Raw genomic sequence first — 17,668 nt, forward strand, 5'->3', positions numbered from 1 at the left:
GTGAAACTTGTCTTTTTTTATGTTGGATGCGCAAACCTAATTTTTATGTCAACTCAAAAACACACCAATGTCAAAAGCATCACATGCGTGCCCCATATTATTTAGGCCATCTCCTTCAGAAAAGATTTCAGTGTCCTTTTCTGGCATCCAAGCCAAGCTACCTGTCACAGTTTTCATCACTGTGGTTATATTGCATGGTAAGCCCTTCACATACCCCACATTGAATTGTCACGGGTGAAAAAGAAGCCAAGCGTTGGAGAAGGACACCATGAATTGGTAATGTTATTGGATATCAACCAGGTCATGACCACATCAAAATGTTGACCTACACTCTAATCCTGGCGGGGCAGACCTATGTCCAGTAACATGTGCATTCATTTTATTGTTGATTCAGAGGCTTACCTCCAATACACATAGCAGATTCATTTTAAAGTGTAGCATAGGGTTGATACTTTGATAAGATAGATAAAAAAAAAGGATTGGATTTCGATGTGGCTTACAGGCACAATTGAGCTATAGTTTGATAGATCTACACATAGTCTTTGTTCATGGAAGGTGAAATGAGCATGAAATTATTTTAGCTGTGATTGGTATTGGTTTAAAAGTATATATCATGGGTCTCTGTCTGAAATTCACAATAAAACTACAATCCTGGATTTTTTTGGGTGGCATATCAATTATTGGCATATCCACCTACATTTTTGAAGGGTCAGACCTGCTGATGGAAGGTTTTTTTCCAACATATAGATCCTGCTATAACTCAAATTGTTAATATTTTCTCCAGTAATTTGATTTGTCATTTGATTTGAAGTCTAGATCTTTGTGAAATCAAATGTTCATTCGAAAAGAGTATTGGATGTCACTGTGGTGATACAGTTTAGGGCCTCATAGCTTTCTGACCTAAATGAGGAGACAGAGAAACTTATAAATACGAACGGGTGTACACCTCCACTCAGGTTATTCTATGGGGAGTTAACCTACATCTAGTACACCCACATCACATTGCTTCCTCTTCTCCGCTTGCAAATAAATCAGAAGGACAGGGTTGAAGGGAGAGAAAAGAAAAGAGGGATGTGAGAGGCAGAGAGAGAGAGGAGAGAGAAGGAGAGCAGTAAGGGGGGGGGAGAAAAGAGAGAGAGAGAAGTATTGATTCCTTTATTCCCGTACCTCTGCCAGTCGGTGCAGAGTGTCAGGATCTCCCGCCAGGAAAAACAAATCACATGGCTGAAGTGATGGATGTGGCACTCCAGGATCCGGCGGTTTTGCCATCTGGATGGCCGACACTGTATATCAGCCTCATGCACAGCAAATTAAATTTACATTTGGACGGCTTCCCCAGGCCTCACCCAGCACAGATGCACCGAAAACAGCCCGCTCCCACAACTCCCTTAATGGGTTTGATCTATTATCTCCAGGTCTATTATGTAAAGACGATGTGGGTTCATGTTCAGAATGTCGAAATGATGTTACAGTGACAATAAAATCACATTACATGCGGGCAAATGGATGTTAAGCAAAATGACATCACCTTTAATTTCCTCAAGATGAGTCAATACTAATCTAACTTGCAGATGTATTTGGATGCAGGGTCAACATAAATTAAATAATGGCCTAAATTGAATAAAACTCCAAGTTCATCTTCATTTTCTGGAGCTGTCAAAAACACGCATGCCTCACAGTGATCTGAATTACTAAGCAGTGTGTGAAAAATTAATGTAGATTAAATACTGTAAAGCGGGAATTTGTGCAAGTAAAAATGTTAGTACAAGAAGGATAAGTAGAGGTGTAAGGCTAAATGTACGGCGGCAGGTTATTCTGCTTAGCAGGGCTCTGTAACGTAAAAGCTACCCCCGCCCTGAAGAGGCTGCCATGCTTAAATGAAATGACCTTTAACGCAGAGCTGATCAAATGGCCTGAAGCAAGACTATAAAAGAACATTGCAGTATAATGTTTTACACTGTACTTTTTTCTAGTCTTGTGTTTGCCCTTTCCCATTTTCCAAGAGGGTACAAGGTATTGTGTTTGGCAGGTGAGGAAGTGCATGGAAAACGGTCTACAATGGATTCGATATTAGAGTAGATGTGGCAGCAGAATAATAAAGCCCCTCTATATCTAGCACAGTTTTGGTTTATTTTAGTTTCTTACTTTGTAAAGGAGGTACTGAATCAAACTGAAAGAAATAAGACAATGATATTGATTTTAACCTCTGCTGCATTGCTCTTTGTTTTCCAATCTCTATTTTAAAGCTTTCATGGCTCTTTGTCCTCTAAATGTCAGAGGTGTTTTGTGACGGTTCTTAACAATCCCTTGGAGGGGTATGCAAAGCCACACACTGCAGCATGTGAGTTGACAATTGTGCTGTGAACTTTAGCCTCGACTGTTCCTTAATAATCAAATCTCGTTTTTTTTGGTGAGGATAGTGTTGCCTGGAAAGCGGTGCAGCAGCTGCTACCGCGCCAGGCAGCGTGTGACTGTGTTGACAGATAAATCCAGCGGCTAAACAGTGTGGCTGTCTGGATTCACTTCTCATCTGCCCCTCTCTCCTTAACCTAACCCTCTGGATACACCACTATTGGTAGTTCAGAGTGGGGACGATATCTCTCACGGCAGCGATGCAGTTAAAATGTTTCATGCCCTCACCTCTCTACTGTATGTCTCTCTCTTGTCAGACAACAGACGACCTGCTGGTGGCATCAGCCGAGTGTCCGAGCGACGACGAGGACATTGATCCCTGTGAGCCGAGCTCAGGTGGGTTAGGTTAGTCATCTCTTTTTATTCTACTTCTCTCTGGGTGTGTCAGTGTCTCTCTGTGTGTCACAGTCAACCCCCACCAAGACATTGTACACTCTGGGCTAACACACAGCATTTAGATGTGCAGATTTGAGTTTTGGTAATAGCCTACACACATTTCTTGGAGGTAGAGCTGCTCTGGAGGCAGAAAAAAAAAATCGTATTGGTTGAGTTTAAACTCAGTAGGCAGAGTTTTTCAGAGCGCAAGTTAGATACAGAAACTGGCAAACCTGAAGAAGGAACTGTGCTCAAACTATAAATGTAACATATAAATGGCATTTTCTTTTCATTCATGGCTAACTAGCTTAGGCTAGCTAACTAGCTACTGGGCTTCAGTCTAATGTTATTCAGCCAGAAATCTGATTCTTTGGCCCCGCCCATTGATGTTTACCTCAACCCATGAGATTATTTCTGCCTCCAGAGCAACTCTTCCTCTGAGAAATGTTTGTATAACTAAAACTCTGATCTGCTTTAGATGTGTTGCATATGTCAAAATAGCTGTACTTGTCTAATTAGTCCTTACCTTTTGTGTTTCAATTGTGCACCTATTTGTCTTCATCAGCTCATCACATTTGTTAATATACAAACAGGGGAGTTGTCAGGAAGACCAGGCAACACACAGTTGTAATTATCAGACCCCACATGACTCCAACAAATGATATCAATAAGCGTAAACCCAGAGAGGAGTGTGTGAAGGCTGATTTCTCAACACTCTGTTATGAGTGCAGAGGGTCCCCACAGCTGTTAATTAAATTTTGCAGCAAGCAGTGGGAGTTTGTCCTGTTGTTTCACGTACTCCATTGTTCATGACAGCTGATTGCACATCATGACATCTCTAGGTGCTTATTGTTTTTTCCACATATCGTGTATCTCTCTTCATAATACAAATAGGCCTACACAAAGAATTATTTTTGTCCACAGTTATAACTATATGTTCCAGAACTGCTGACAATTTACAATACAACTGGCCCAAGTGGGTTTTTTGGGGTTAGTCAGTTTGGGTTTGTTTCTTTGTTTTTTTCAAATAATTCCATAATATTAACTGTTTACATTAACATTGTTCTGACAAATTGGGATTGCAATTCTCAGTATGTTTATTCCCGGCAATAAAGCCAAACTTCTAATCTCTTACCTTGCCACTCTTGGAAGGCAATTAAGTGTAGCCCTGGTGCTTACCGAGGAATAAAAGGATTTTCAAATGCATTCTGAGGGATGGAAAGCAAGGAGAACAATTAAGTCCAGACCCAAGGCCCCCCACTCCATCTGTATCTGCTATCGATCAGTATGTGGTAATAAAGCCTCTACTAAATTAATGTCTGCCCCACAGCCTAGACTACTAACTTGTTAGTCTGCCTGTCTTCCTGCTCCTCTGGCTCTCGACTAGCGAGACCGGGTTTCTTCCTATATACTGCACATTACAGTGGTATCCCCATTGGGCACCTGCACAATAGGTAGTTCCAATGTACATCTGCTACCTCCGTCAAGCACCGCACACAGGAGATTGGTCTGCGTACTGAATCACACTAAGCAGTTTGCATTACGGTATTCTCTGACAAGGGCATCTGCCAAAACATCAGTCGCGAACTGTGTGATGCTCGGAGACGCACACTCCCTGAGCAGAGTATCCCTCTCCTTCTGTGATCACTGAAGGGGATTTGACACCAGAGCTGTGGGCTCCCAGGGTGGCAGCTGTCTAACACCGTATCCTGATTAATATCTACATTCAGGGCGATTCACACGCTCTGCCAAGCACTCACCACTGTATCTCCGACAGCGTTGCCGTGCATAAAGAACTGGATCCTCTGTCACTGATAGAGGACTACTTTCTCATATTACTGTTCAATCAACTTATTTTAATAAGTTGACACCTATAACACATAATTTTTAAATTAATAACTTTAGTAATCAGTTCAGTCTGTGAGCTCAAAAGTGAAGGCCAAATGCACACTAGGAGTGTATGGGTGTTTAACAAAGTGATCCCAAGAGGTGAGCTTTGAAACAGACTATTATGAGAGTCATCTCTGGCCCAAGGTCAACTCTAGATCATGCTGTATATCTCTGGATTCTCGTCCCACAGCAGGCCCTATCAGCCATCGAGTGACATCAATCGGGGCAACTTACTTATTGCTATGCTTTATTTCTCTTACCTCCGGAATCCACGGCAAGCCAGAGGTACCAGCAGAGCTTATCATCCCGCAGGACTCAGATTAGATCATACTGCAGCAAATTGAAACCCCCCCCCACCCGGTTGAGGAAACCACAGAGGGATACACAGGCCCATGATGCTGTAACACATCTGATCTGTAACAGGAGGCTGGGCTGGGGAGTCTGCATACACTCAGCAGCAGGACACCGGCAGTTGCATATCACAGTGACTACATTTACAGGCACACATTAATGCAACTATTTTCTCTACTCCCATCATGAAAAATATTTGTTGAAGCTGTTTACATGTGCAGCGAAACGAAATGCACCAAGTACTTCAGATTCCATGCAATCTCACCCACTCCATTTAATGTACAAGGTACGTCAACAGTGATGTCTCCATGTGAGCATTTCCTTCCTATTTTTACCTCCGCCAACGAAGTTGGAAGGAGCTTATGTTTTCACCCGTCTGTTTGTCTGCTTGTTAGCAAGATATCTCAAAAAGTTACAAACAGATTTGGCTGAAATTTGGTGGACAGATAGTCATTGGCCCAACGGTCCCGATCTGGGATTTCTGCCATTAGATGATTATTGTTTTTTAGCCATAACTATTATGCTGCATTAATGTGCTGTTGGGGAAGTCCAGCATCCGGGACTTCCAAGTTGGCTGCTAAACAGCATTTCATTCACTTACTATTTTGTTGGAAAATCAAACCTGTAAGACAATTATAAACAGACACAAACTGTTAGGGAGGCTGCAGCTTTGCAAGTTGGAGAATTGTTCAGCGTTGTTGTTCAGCAGAGGTTTGTACTCTTCTAGTTCAAACTGCAATCATGTTTTTCTTGTGCTATACCCTAGGCGTAGCTGTCCATGTTTTGTTTTGTTTAGTATAGTTTATTTTGACAAAATTAAAATGCAAAGCACCAATATAATCTAATGAGCACTAATATGTTCTAAAAGATTGCCAAGGACACATCTTAGTCAGACTTACTTCCAATGTGGCAGCAAGTTATCACATATTTTAAAAATATTTTGACATTTTCAGACTTTTTTTCCTTGTAGGTTTTCTGGCGCTATCAATCTTGCTGAGGTTAGAGGACAGGTGTAATCCTCAACAAGTCAACAAGTTAAATATATCTTAAGACAAGTATTGAAAACTCAAACAAGATTAGGGTGCTTACATCTCTTAATCACAGTGTTTTCACATTAAGATTGAAGTATGGGTGTGAATGCAACCATTTCACACCTAACTATATGCTCTTTCCTTTTTACTGCGACCTCTTGGAATGTCACAGGCAATAAATCCCAACTCTGGGATACTTAAAAAAATCATGGTGCTTTAATACAGGTATTACGCATGATTATGGACCATGTAGTCAAGTCATATTTTAGGGAGGTGGTTTGCAGCCTTGGATTATATATGGACAATTTTACTTTATTGTTACTCTCTGTGAGACCGTCACAAATCATGTTTTACCTGGCATACACTGATTTGCTGAATATTATCCAGGGTCTTTTGAAGGGCTTAAGAATTACAATAACACAAGTTAAGTTTGGCCATTTCCTAAAAATCATAATTCAGTGAGCAACCACAGTGCCTCACTGTTGATCTGATCATGCTATTGTTCTAAAACATATGTTAATTTAAAGGCAGCTGGCACATATATCCAGTCTTCTCTATCATAAATAGTAGTCTCTGTGACAAAAACTGTTTTACATTGTGTTTTTTGAGTAGACCTAAACCACATCAAGAAAATGTTTTATTTCTTAGATTGACAATTAGAGTGACAATAGATGTCCAAAAGCCTGTGAAAATGACATAAGATTGTGTTGAAGGGTATTCTAGTGTTAAATAAGTATAAATAGTGATATTCAGCCTAGGAGAGTGACTCTGTCTGCTGGCGTTTTCCACAAGAAATAAGAAATTCATTTGAAGGGCAGGGTGAAGGCTTGGTTGATCACCTGGAGAAAATATAGTTGGGAATAGCTGGATGCAGGGAAAAAGCCCTGGTGAAGAATCTGCTGAGATGCTGGTGCTGGTTTCAAAGTACCAATTTGAAGTACCTCAGTTTTCATGGGGAAAGTTAGTGGAATAGGTTGTTGCCTAGTTGCACAAGGTCAGTTGGAAAGGATCTGTCTTACTTACCTGCTTCCTTTCTTTGGCATCATGCAGACCCTTGATGGAGGGCAGCTGGTACCCGGTGACCTGTATCCAGGCTCATGTCCCTCAACTGTCTCTGTTCCTCATCTGCTTTTTGCTCCTCTCAGCTTCTTTACTTTGCAGCTAGTATTACATGTTTGGTAAATTTAGCCAAGTTCTGCTGATATGCTTTTAGTATTTTTTTAGTCTTATTTCTTTTTCTAGCAGTTCTTTCTGACATGATGATTTCTAGGGTCACAGGAATATTGTGAGGGCACTACGCTTCTGACCCTTCAGTCCAGAATAGAGTATTAAGCTTATTCACTCTCGTCACTCTCGGTAAGTGTGTCAGTTAAAAGTTCAAAATATAAAACCATGGGTGTTTTGTACTGTGTGTTGATACAGAAGTCCTTTAGGACATTTCCAGTGAGAGTGAACTGGGTATGATGGCAACTGTTAAGGTGGAAATTTTCTAATTGTTTTTCATGTTAATTTGACATTTTTTTTTCTTTTTAAGAACACCCAGGATTACCCAGGGTGCCAGGCCAAATTCATTCTCTTAATAGTTACTAGAGAACAATACCCATCGTGCTGAAAAAAGCAAGAACCATAAGGAAGTTTTTCTTGATCTTGATCTTAGAATACATAATGTCTTCTCTCTGAACTTGCAATTCTCTAATCTCAGCCTCTCATCCCCTTTCGTAGCACAGGCAACACATTGCTAGAATGATATCTCTTAACATATCTTTGGAAGCACTGGAAGCGTGTTTATCTTTCTTATGTCTACACATTTACCTTTCAGTCATTAATTATGTAACATTCAGTCATGTGAAATCTGCACTGTATCACTGAAATGAGCCCCTTATCTGAGATAAGTAAACACAAGAGGCCTCAGTGAGTTTTATTATAGACTACTCACCCTTCTACATTTCACAAATAAGCTCTTATTAGCTCTTACAGTCTTCATTCTCAGCTCCAGCAGCCCATCAGATTGCCCAAGGGCAGGTTGAGGTTAATCATCTCTAGTTTTCCTCAGCCTCCTCTCCTCTCTTCTTTCTCTATCCTCAAGCATTTTGCTGTGACATTAGCAGCTAGCAAAGTGTTTGACATTTGTTCTAATAGATTTAATTTATGGGTGGAGAAACAATACATAGAGTAAACCAATAAATCAAATGGCAAATGGCAACTCTCTTATTTAGCCTGATGGCAGTGGCAGGAATGCGCTCAGCAAGGAGGGGAAAAAAAATAGAGTAAATTATTGTTTTAAAAGTAGCTGTGAGATTAATGAAACATTAAGAGCACTGTGCTGGCTTAAGAGGTCACTGCCCACATTTAATAGGTTATTCAATCATACCCAGCTGGAACTCTGTGTGTGTTCATTGGTTCCTTTGTTGACTACAGTGCACCATGCATGCCAATAGACTACCGCTGTATAGGGCCAGCAGAGACGGTTTAATAAATAAAATACATAACAAATAAATTACCCGTCAGAATGCCCACTGAATGTGATCAGAACACATGTCCATCAAACAAAGCATTTGGCTGAAGCTCACCACTGACGACCTTCAACAATCATCCATGCTCTTTTGCACAAAATAATTGCCCTTATTATTGCATAGTATTCCAATTTATACAGACAATCTTGATTTTTGCCATTTTTGTTTTTCTGCACTCTCTCAGAGAGGATTATGCCACACAAGGCTTCTTTGGACATCCAGTTTTAAATGAAGTGTGTTCTTAGAGAAAACAGGATTTCACACTCATGCCAGTGCTACTGTCAGTCTTTCTGTAGACTGATCCCACCATATTTATATTTTCAATTATTTTTATTTTTCTACCACACATCTTTTGGTGTGCTGACTTTGATGCTAACACAATGTGTCTGTTTATTAGTCTAAGTGGGGCATGACAGATTTTCCCTTCCCAAGAAAAGAAAAGAAGTCCAGGCAAAGGTCAGTTGTAGCAATAGTAGAAGTAAGTTGGCAAATTCAGTGCTTGGAAACATTAGCAACAAATCCCCACTTGCAAAATTGCTTTCTGCAGTAAACACTTGCCATATTTCTCTTATTGTTCTCTCCATCCAGCCATGGTACGAAAGAGCTGCGATCCATACACTTAATTTCCTGAGCCAGAGTAAGAGAATAATGATCATATAACATTGGTCGCTGCCTTGTTGTCAGGACATAGAACTGTCTCCAGTAACAGACCAAGGGCTGTTAACACAGAATAAACCCTTCTTTGTGGTTACTGAAACATGCGCCGAAACCACATTCTAGTTCTCTATGTTTAAAGTGCAATGACAGGCCTCACTCTAGGTGCATGAGCATAAAAGCCTTAGTAATTACTATTGCTATGATACAGGCTCTAATTTGATTTCCCAAATATACATTTTCTGGACTTTATGAGTAGAGCTATTTGCATAACAACGAAACAAAGAGTGTGCCTGCACTCATACAGAAACAGTTCACAGAACATTTAGTCTCAAAAAAATCTGACAACACACCATATGTGAGTCTTCACTTTTGCTTGCTGATAAACTACTTGCAATGGAAAACTATTCAGCTAACTTTCTGAGCACAAACACAACGGAAATCTCATGTGTGGCAGGAAGTATAATAAATATAGACTGTAGAAGGGTGTAACATGAACGTTAGACTCTATAGGAATCTAATTAACACGTGAATTCAGCAGACTTGGTGTTCAAGATGAGTAAGCTTGGCCCTGCTCCTTAGTCTCCCCTCTGGGCTAAAGCTGAAACCACACCATACCTTTTACTGCACTCAACCAGACACCCTTTAATAATTCTCACTTGGACCTCATTTCGCGCTCACTCAGCTCTCTGTTCATCTTCCACCATCAGCGTGAGCAGAGCCACTTCGGACTCACACATGCACGCTGTCATCAGGCACACTCATGCCAGCATGTCACAAGTACAGGATGGGTTGCATCACTTCTCGAGGACACTCAGATAATTAAAGAGGGAAGAGGGATTTAATAAGTGTTTTGGCTCTGCTGCAGCTGATACAGTGACCTGTCTGCAGACTGATCCGCAACTATATGACGCCCCCGACAGCTGGTGATTATGGCTGGATATGTGAAGTAAGACGGTGGTGTAACACTAATCTGGCTGAAGAGCAGCAACGTGTCAGTGAGCATGGCAACTAAACCCGGGTCGCTCTGAAGGCGTCCCGCAGCCGTACCTCCCTAAGCTCTCAAAGATGCTCGATGCACATTATCCACTGCTGCAGGTTGCAGCGTGACCGAGTTCATGCAAAATCTCCTTTAATTATCCTCTTGCTACAAATTACTTCATTCTCCAAATCATTTATTGGTCCATACATAAACTCAGTGTTTAGTCAGCCACAGAGTGCTGATGAATATCTATGAAAATGCGTAATCCATGTGTACTCTACACAATTCGTTCTACCTATTAACCGCCCTCATTAATGAAAGGTCAGGCCAAACTCTGTCCATTCAATATATCCTAAGTAGTCCTGGTTGCTCCATTACCTCATAACAAGCCTTGTGTTCACCTGAAGTAACCCGCCGCCTCCACTCTCCCTGTTTTCCTCCTTCCATGGCCCCATCAACCGGCTCACCCTGTTGCAAATTACCAAACAAATGAACCTTTTCGCTGGAGACAAATGAGGAAAAATAGTCTTTAAAGAGGACCATTTATTCAAATCCCGCTTGACAGGGTGGAATCTCTGATCCCATTCCTCTCCTTGGGAGCATGAGGCAAAAAGAAGTCGGAAAAAGAAGGGGAATCACATCAGGCATTTCAAAGTCATTTAAATGAGTAGTCCCACTGCACCAATGCTAATATCTGAGAGAGCTGAGCCTGTGCATCCATTGTGGAAAATCCAGGTAGAATTAACAAGAGAAAAGAGGCCATCAAATAAACTCTCCAATAACAAGAAAATGGAGCATTGAAGCCAGACCTTGTTCAATGTCTCATCATGTCAACTTTATTCTCCAGTGCCCGTCTGGGTAGCCGATGCAATTCTCGGCCAAGCTATTTCATTTTGTTTACCAACATTTATGGATGAGAAAGATATGAGATCATCCATGCTTTTTTGTTTCGGGTTTTCCTGGTGTATCGCTCCCACTGAAATCCCAGCTAGGCTCGGCAAAAGGAAATGATATGTGACGAAATGACTGAAACATTAACCGCGGTCCTCGTGAATAAAACAGCAAGGACTTTATGATGGTCTGGATATGATACAGTAATATAAGTCTCGCTCTGGGATGAGATGGAGAGGAAAAAGTTATTCCAGCAGCTTTTACACATCTGCGATCCTTCAAAAGTTAACCCCCCCCCGAGTTTACGTCTATCGCTTCACAAGTGCACCCCCGCTATGCTGCTGTGAAGCTAGGCGCCACTTTAAGGTCATTTTCCCCATGTCTAATTTTACCCTTGGGTACGCTCGAGTAGAGTGTATAAGAGCAGCCATCATTTTAAACACTTGTTTCAGGCGCTATTTCTTCCCCAGTTTATGTGCCTTCATTCTGAGGTGATGGAGTGCTAATGAACAGACAGGCAGATGCATTTTGACTGAGGTCTTATGAGACTTTCTTGAAGGCACAGTATCCATCACATTACTGTGCTTGGTCCCAGCTGAAGGAAGGCAGGATTGGTCCAGGCTGCATGGCCAATCACGTGGGTAATAAAACGAGACGGCACGTCAGCTGTATCAGTTAATCCAGCGGACTAGGAGAGATCCCTGGCTGCCATCAGGTGGCTGTTTGATAGACACTACTAGAGCTAAAAGCAAGCTAATGAGCTATAATGAAGGTTAATCTTTTCGGACAAAACATGACTGTGTCAGCACCATGCTTAATCACAGCATTAATCCTCTAAATAGTGGTCACTACCAGCTTGAATTTAAGTTTGCAGGAATGACAAAGATAAGTCATTTTGACTTGAATCTGACTGTGTATGAATCCATGTATTACACGCTATTTGTAATGCATGGATTTATATTTTTTCACCAAATCTCACACATGAAAGAAAAGCCATGATCCGTCGACAAAAGGTTGCCCAATGATGACGTCTTGGTGTGGATGTAATCTGTGGGGTGCCAATCAACAGATCCAGACAAGGGGAAGTAACAAAGCCCAGCACGGGAGATGGTGTTAGATCATTTCAGCAGCAACGGCACACCATGATACTGTTATCACGTGACTCCTGAGGCGGCAGACTGAGGCCTCCTGCCTTCTGAGCTCCTCCGACTCTGTCACCTTATTGTAAGAGACAGGCGAAGTCTCATACGGAATACTTGACTGCCTCCACAAATGCTCTCTCCTCCATCAACCCGCCATGTTATCTGCACTTTCAACTTTTTGACCCCGAACAAAGAATAGATAGCAAATATGAAAGTAACTCACTGTAAATGCCCACACAATGGCTTGCCGGGGAAGAGCCGTGTCAGCCGGTGGCTTTTGCCCACAAGGCGAGAGCTTTCTTCACACCTGTCTGCAAGGATAAGTGGGCTTGTCACAAGCAGAGCTAATCTGTTGCAACGCTCAGTCACACTCAATCCCCCCGTGGTACTCTCCGCTTGTCCTTGAATGTCTGCTGGCATTGGAAGCATACCTGTGTGGTGATCAGTCTAACCAGGTTGGAAAACATGTGACTGAGGTCAATGAAAGGCAGCAGCATCCCCTCTTTCTGCAGGCAAGAGAAAGACCTTTTGCCCTTTACAGTTTACTCTTTTCTGCCCTTTAGTCCGGCATGAATGAAAGCTGCCATAAAATAGACACATGCAAATGGTGCCATCTGTGTAGGATATTAGCTAATATTACAATGTTCAAAGGAATGTTTTTCTGAACATTAACCAGTCACTCAAGAAGAGAAATGGATGCAATCAAAAAAGTACTTTATCTACAAGGGCATCATCATTGAGTGAGAGACAAGAGAGAGAACAGTGAAGAGTGCTATCAGAGTTGATAGGAGTGGTATTAGATTTGGACAGCACTCAGAACATGAAGTGGGCTTGCTGATATGCAATCACTTCCCCATTCACGGGTGGAAATGGTTCCCAAAAGTGCAGCGTGCTCTCTGATATTAATTCCATGTTATCAAACATTTCAAGTTCATTATAGTAAGAACACTGGATGCTTCACAATAATTACAGAAAAATAGATGTAAAATAGAGTGCAAAGGGAAAGTATATGAAAATCGTGTACCAATCTGCTTTTTTTGTTATCATTTTGAATCAAAATGATATTTGGCAATCACATAAACTCTCTTATATTGACAGTGCAATCACTAGTTATTGTTTACCTAGCTAAAATTAAGATTGTTTATTTACCTTACAACTGTAAACACTGGCATAACTTCACTGATGAATGATGTAAGAACTGTGTAGCATTGTTTCACATTTGTTTTGTGTACAATTGACATTGAGAAATTGCCACAAAACCAACATCTAAATTCTACTGTATCATCTTAACCGAGACATGTTAGGATTAACTCTGTCTGTCCTTCACTGATGAGAAAGAAACATCCTCTCTATCCCCTGAGAACAGGCTCAATAAGTACCACCTTTGCTCACTCTCACAGCAGTTAGACTGTCCTGAAATAAAGATAAAATAAGACAGGGTGATTTAAGAGGTGCTTCAATAATGGCAAAATGTTTTTGGCCATATCTTTTCCTTTTGATTTAAGATAGCATGCAGTTATTCTCTAATATGGCTGCCGAATTCTAGCTGTGGGAGAGAGTTGCTTGTGTCCACAAACATTGCTCTGATTGTCCAAGATCAAAGGAATGAAATAATGAAGAGACAATGTCAGGTGAATTCTGTTACACAGTGAAATTTCTCTTTAAAGCTGGTTAGATATCAGTGCTGGAAAAATGTAATTATTGAAAAAACAGTCGAAAACCACAACACTATCTAAAATGCAGTCAAAAATAGTGGGACGGCACATGTGGAATGAATATCAATGGATATAAAATACCTTTGTTATTGATTAAAAAACTACTAATTTAGACAACTCTCTCATTGTGCATATGAAATCAAATTGCTTTGACAACTCATGACTTCCTCACATGAATATTAATGACTAAAGGAAACATTCCCTAGCAAACTAAGGGCGCTGAACATAGGAAATGCATAAAATCCTTTGATTTTAATATTACTTTAAAAATATCTTCAAAAACATATGCGAGCAACACATCCATTTTCTAAACAAGAAATGCAGACTAGAGTAATGGTCATGAAAATCTTACTTCAATCGGACTTTGAACTGCTATTTTTCTTTTGGAAATTTGCAAGCATTTTTATACCTATAAATGCATACAGGCAGCTTCTAGTTTGTTCATCACCACACATTTCCATCCCTTGGTGAAAAGTGTCCAAACATAATGTGCGTTCATTAAATTGGACCATGCACTGTATTACTTCAGAGGACTGCAAGTATTCCCATTCCTATATTCAGAGCGTTCACAGCACTCTCGGGGCGCTGTGTTCAAGGACAAGGTGCAGCAGCACGATGAAATATATATACAAAGTTTACTAAATAGTATTAAAATAACTGTCCACTCAAGGCAGTGAAAATTATTCAGATCTGCACGTCAACACAGCTGTTAGTATGTTTATTGTTATTGTCGTTATTGTTAGTTTAGTCTAGTGTATATGCAAACCAGAGCACAGCATCTTCCCTTCCAACATATTATCTACCATCTGAACCCAGCTGTAAATCCCTCAAATATGTTTTGCACTCTTCTAGGGGAACCAGAGTGCTTTCATTTCCCAAACTAGCGCAGTGCCCGTTCACAAAAAAAAACACACAATAGGCGTAGGCTATCAGTCACTTGCTTTGAGCCCCGCTGCTGCACAGAGCGCTGTTCGCTTGTTTATTCAAAGTTTATTAATATTGAACGTGTCGCGTGTCCAATCCGACACCGCACGTCCTTGGATCCCCAGCAACACACCCGCCAAGTGTCAAGTAGATCGGACGAACGGTTCTCGAGATATGCAAAGGACACACATACAGACAGAGATTCCTTGCTTCATAGTATGATGTTAGGGTTGAGTGTTTGGATTTCACAAATGCAACAAAGAAGGCTTAAGCAGAAATGATGACTGGTACAAATTTCAGTGTGAAACGTGCCAGGAGGACTGAATAACATCAGGGGGCTGACATGCTTTTAGATTTTGTTCTGTTGAATGGCACCACTTCAAAACAGTACAGGGGACAGCCTTTGGCAAAATCTGCTGAGTCAATCTGCATGCACATTGAAGAACTGTTTTCTAAGAGACTTATTTTTCAATGACTAAGTGACACAGTCATGCTGTATGAATGTGATAAATGTTGATTGTTCATTCATGAATGTGCTGTAAAGCATGGCACGAGCTTTGAGCATATCAGTAGCTGTGCTGCTCTCACAGACTGTTTAGCATGTACTCATTATTGTTCTTGTCAGTTTTGCAATATTTTAATGTGTAAACCTACAGTATCTCACCTTCCTCACACTTCTCACCATATACCAACAACTGCAGTCATCAACATTGTATTGTGCAAGAATTAAAATGGCAGTAAGGCAATGAGCAGTAGACTAGACAGGTACATGGCATATTCTTCCCAGGCCATGTCAAGGTCTATAAAAATGTATACTTCATTTATGAATTCTTATAGGATCAATGTTCAGGTTAGCTTTCAACGGGACTAAGTATGTTTTGTTTTTTTTTCCTTGTTTTCCTAACTTTTTTGAAGGTTTTTAATACTTGAAAATAATATTGATACTTGAATTTTATACAGTCTTGTCTATGGGGCGGTCCAGTAGAATTTTTAGCATCATTGGATTTTTTGACTCTTGAAGGACATCAAATATAGTCTTCAAGATTTTTAAAAGAAAAACCACTTGGGGTTTCGGTGTCTCATTTAACTTTTATAGTCCTGTTTGACTAGATTTTGACTTTGACTAGAAGACCTTTTCGCCAGTCCAATAGGATTTTTTGAGTTGCTTAAGATTCAGATTCTGCAGTCATATTGGATCCATTTGGATTGGAAAGAAAGGACTTTTTGACTAGGGCCCTCTCGTCCTTAGCATTGTGTGCCGTTTGATTTTGCATCATTAATGACGGAGCGTTGTTTGTTGCTAATGGCGCCTTCTGGGTCAGCCCCCTCACTCTACTGTGTAACAGCATGTTCTCCTATTAGGTGGGCAAGCAATTCCTGCCAGTCAACAAATCTACTATTAGCTTCAGCAACCGGATGATGGCTGCACTATCTTTACACATTAGACTTTGATATTGATCCACACATTCACCTAGGAGAGATGTATTAATTCAGTAGCATAATTGTGATTATAAACATGATGAAATGTTGCAGCTTCATGTCTTGAAAAGATACTGATATTGATTGTAGTTCATTTTTAATAATCATATGTCTGTGTCCCTTGCAGCCAATCCCACGGGTGTCGGACCGAAGGGCTACCCAGGCACTACGGAGGTCTTCCGCGAGTCCAGCAGCACCACAGGGATGGTGGTCGGCATTGTAGCAGCAGCGGCCCTATGTATTCTCATCCTCCTTTACGCCATGTACAAATACCGGAACAGAGACGAGGCTCCTACCACGTAGACGAGAGTCGCAACTACATCAGCAACTCGGCACAGTCCAACGGCACCGTTGTCAAGAGAAACCAGTCAACACCGCAAAGACCTCAAGCAAGAACAAGAAGAACAAGGACAAGGAGTACTATGTGTGATCCTCAATGCTTTGGTCTCTGCCAGACCAATTCAAACTTTATCAAAAAGACCAATCAGGAGATCATCATGTGTACAGTATAATAACAAAGATGAACAAAAAAAAAACATTATTTAGTCATTTTCCTATAAAACAGTGCACTGAAAGTGAATATGAGGAGATGAAAACTTTCTTTAGACTTAATTCAAGCACACAAGACTATGGAAATAGCACGAAGATGTACTGTCCAGGATGAGACTGATGGAAAAAAATGGGTCTGGCAGCCAGTTGAATATGAACTGAATACATATCTAACATGACAACCAAACAACAATGTTAACCCATCTGTGACTTGTGTCCTTGACCAGGATAATGCCATCCAACTCCCTTGTTTCTGGTAAACAGAGGAGGAAAGATGCACTTTGAAAGGGAGATTCAGCATTACAAACTTAATGTTTTCATTTACATTGCCTGTGTTTGTGTTGTTGAGACTTTTTCTATGAGAAAATAACACAATGCATAAATAAATACATAAATAAATAAATCCGCCAAACATTTACTATGGATGAGGGGCAAAAAGAAAGCAACCATAAGGTGACGAGGAATACAAAGTGAAAGAGGTTCCTACTGGATGTTCAAGGAATCAGCCAAAGTGTCTGTACCTATTCAAGAGGCAGTGACGGCCGACAAAGACTACTACCTGGCTGACTGATCTATCACAGTGCAAAGATGAGAAAGGATTCCAGTTACTCTTGAAGGACAATGTTTTAAAAGATGAATATGTCCATTGTGCCAGTAAGAAATCTGGAGGCCTTGGTTTTCACATCAATGTGTGATCTCAAAGGAGAGCGTTTCCTCAGAGTTCTGGGGATGTCTCAAAGCCGATCATTTGGGAACCATG

At 40.8% G+C, this 17,668-nt stretch overlaps 1 protein-coding gene across 1 annotated transcript in view; it reads left to right on the top strand.

Moving 5' to 3' along the window:
- Positions 1 to 16,789, top strand: part of LOC139639148 (neurexin-1a-like) — a 253,518-nt gene extending 236,729 nt beyond the window's left edge. Inside the window, 4 exon segments of the mRNA XM_071513215.1 lie at positions 2,670 to 2,748; positions 16,487 to 16,642; positions 16,645 to 16,725; positions 16,728 to 16,789. Of these exon segments, the coding sequence (XP_071369316.1) occupies positions 2,670 to 2,748; positions 16,487 to 16,642; positions 16,645 to 16,725; positions 16,728 to 16,789 (378 nt within the window).
- The last annotated feature ends 879 nt before the right edge of the window (positions 16,790 to 17,668 follow it).

This window comes from Centroberyx affinis, unplaced genomic scaffold (assembly GCF_046629955.1).
Source record: "Centroberyx affinis isolate AG114_WGS23_722 - 3 ecotype Tasmania unplaced genomic scaffold, CSIRO-AGI_Caff_v1 ptg006867l_1, whole genome shotgun sequence".
Taxonomy (NCBI): Eukaryota; Metazoa; Chordata; class Actinopteri; order Beryciformes; family Berycidae; genus Centroberyx; species Centroberyx affinis.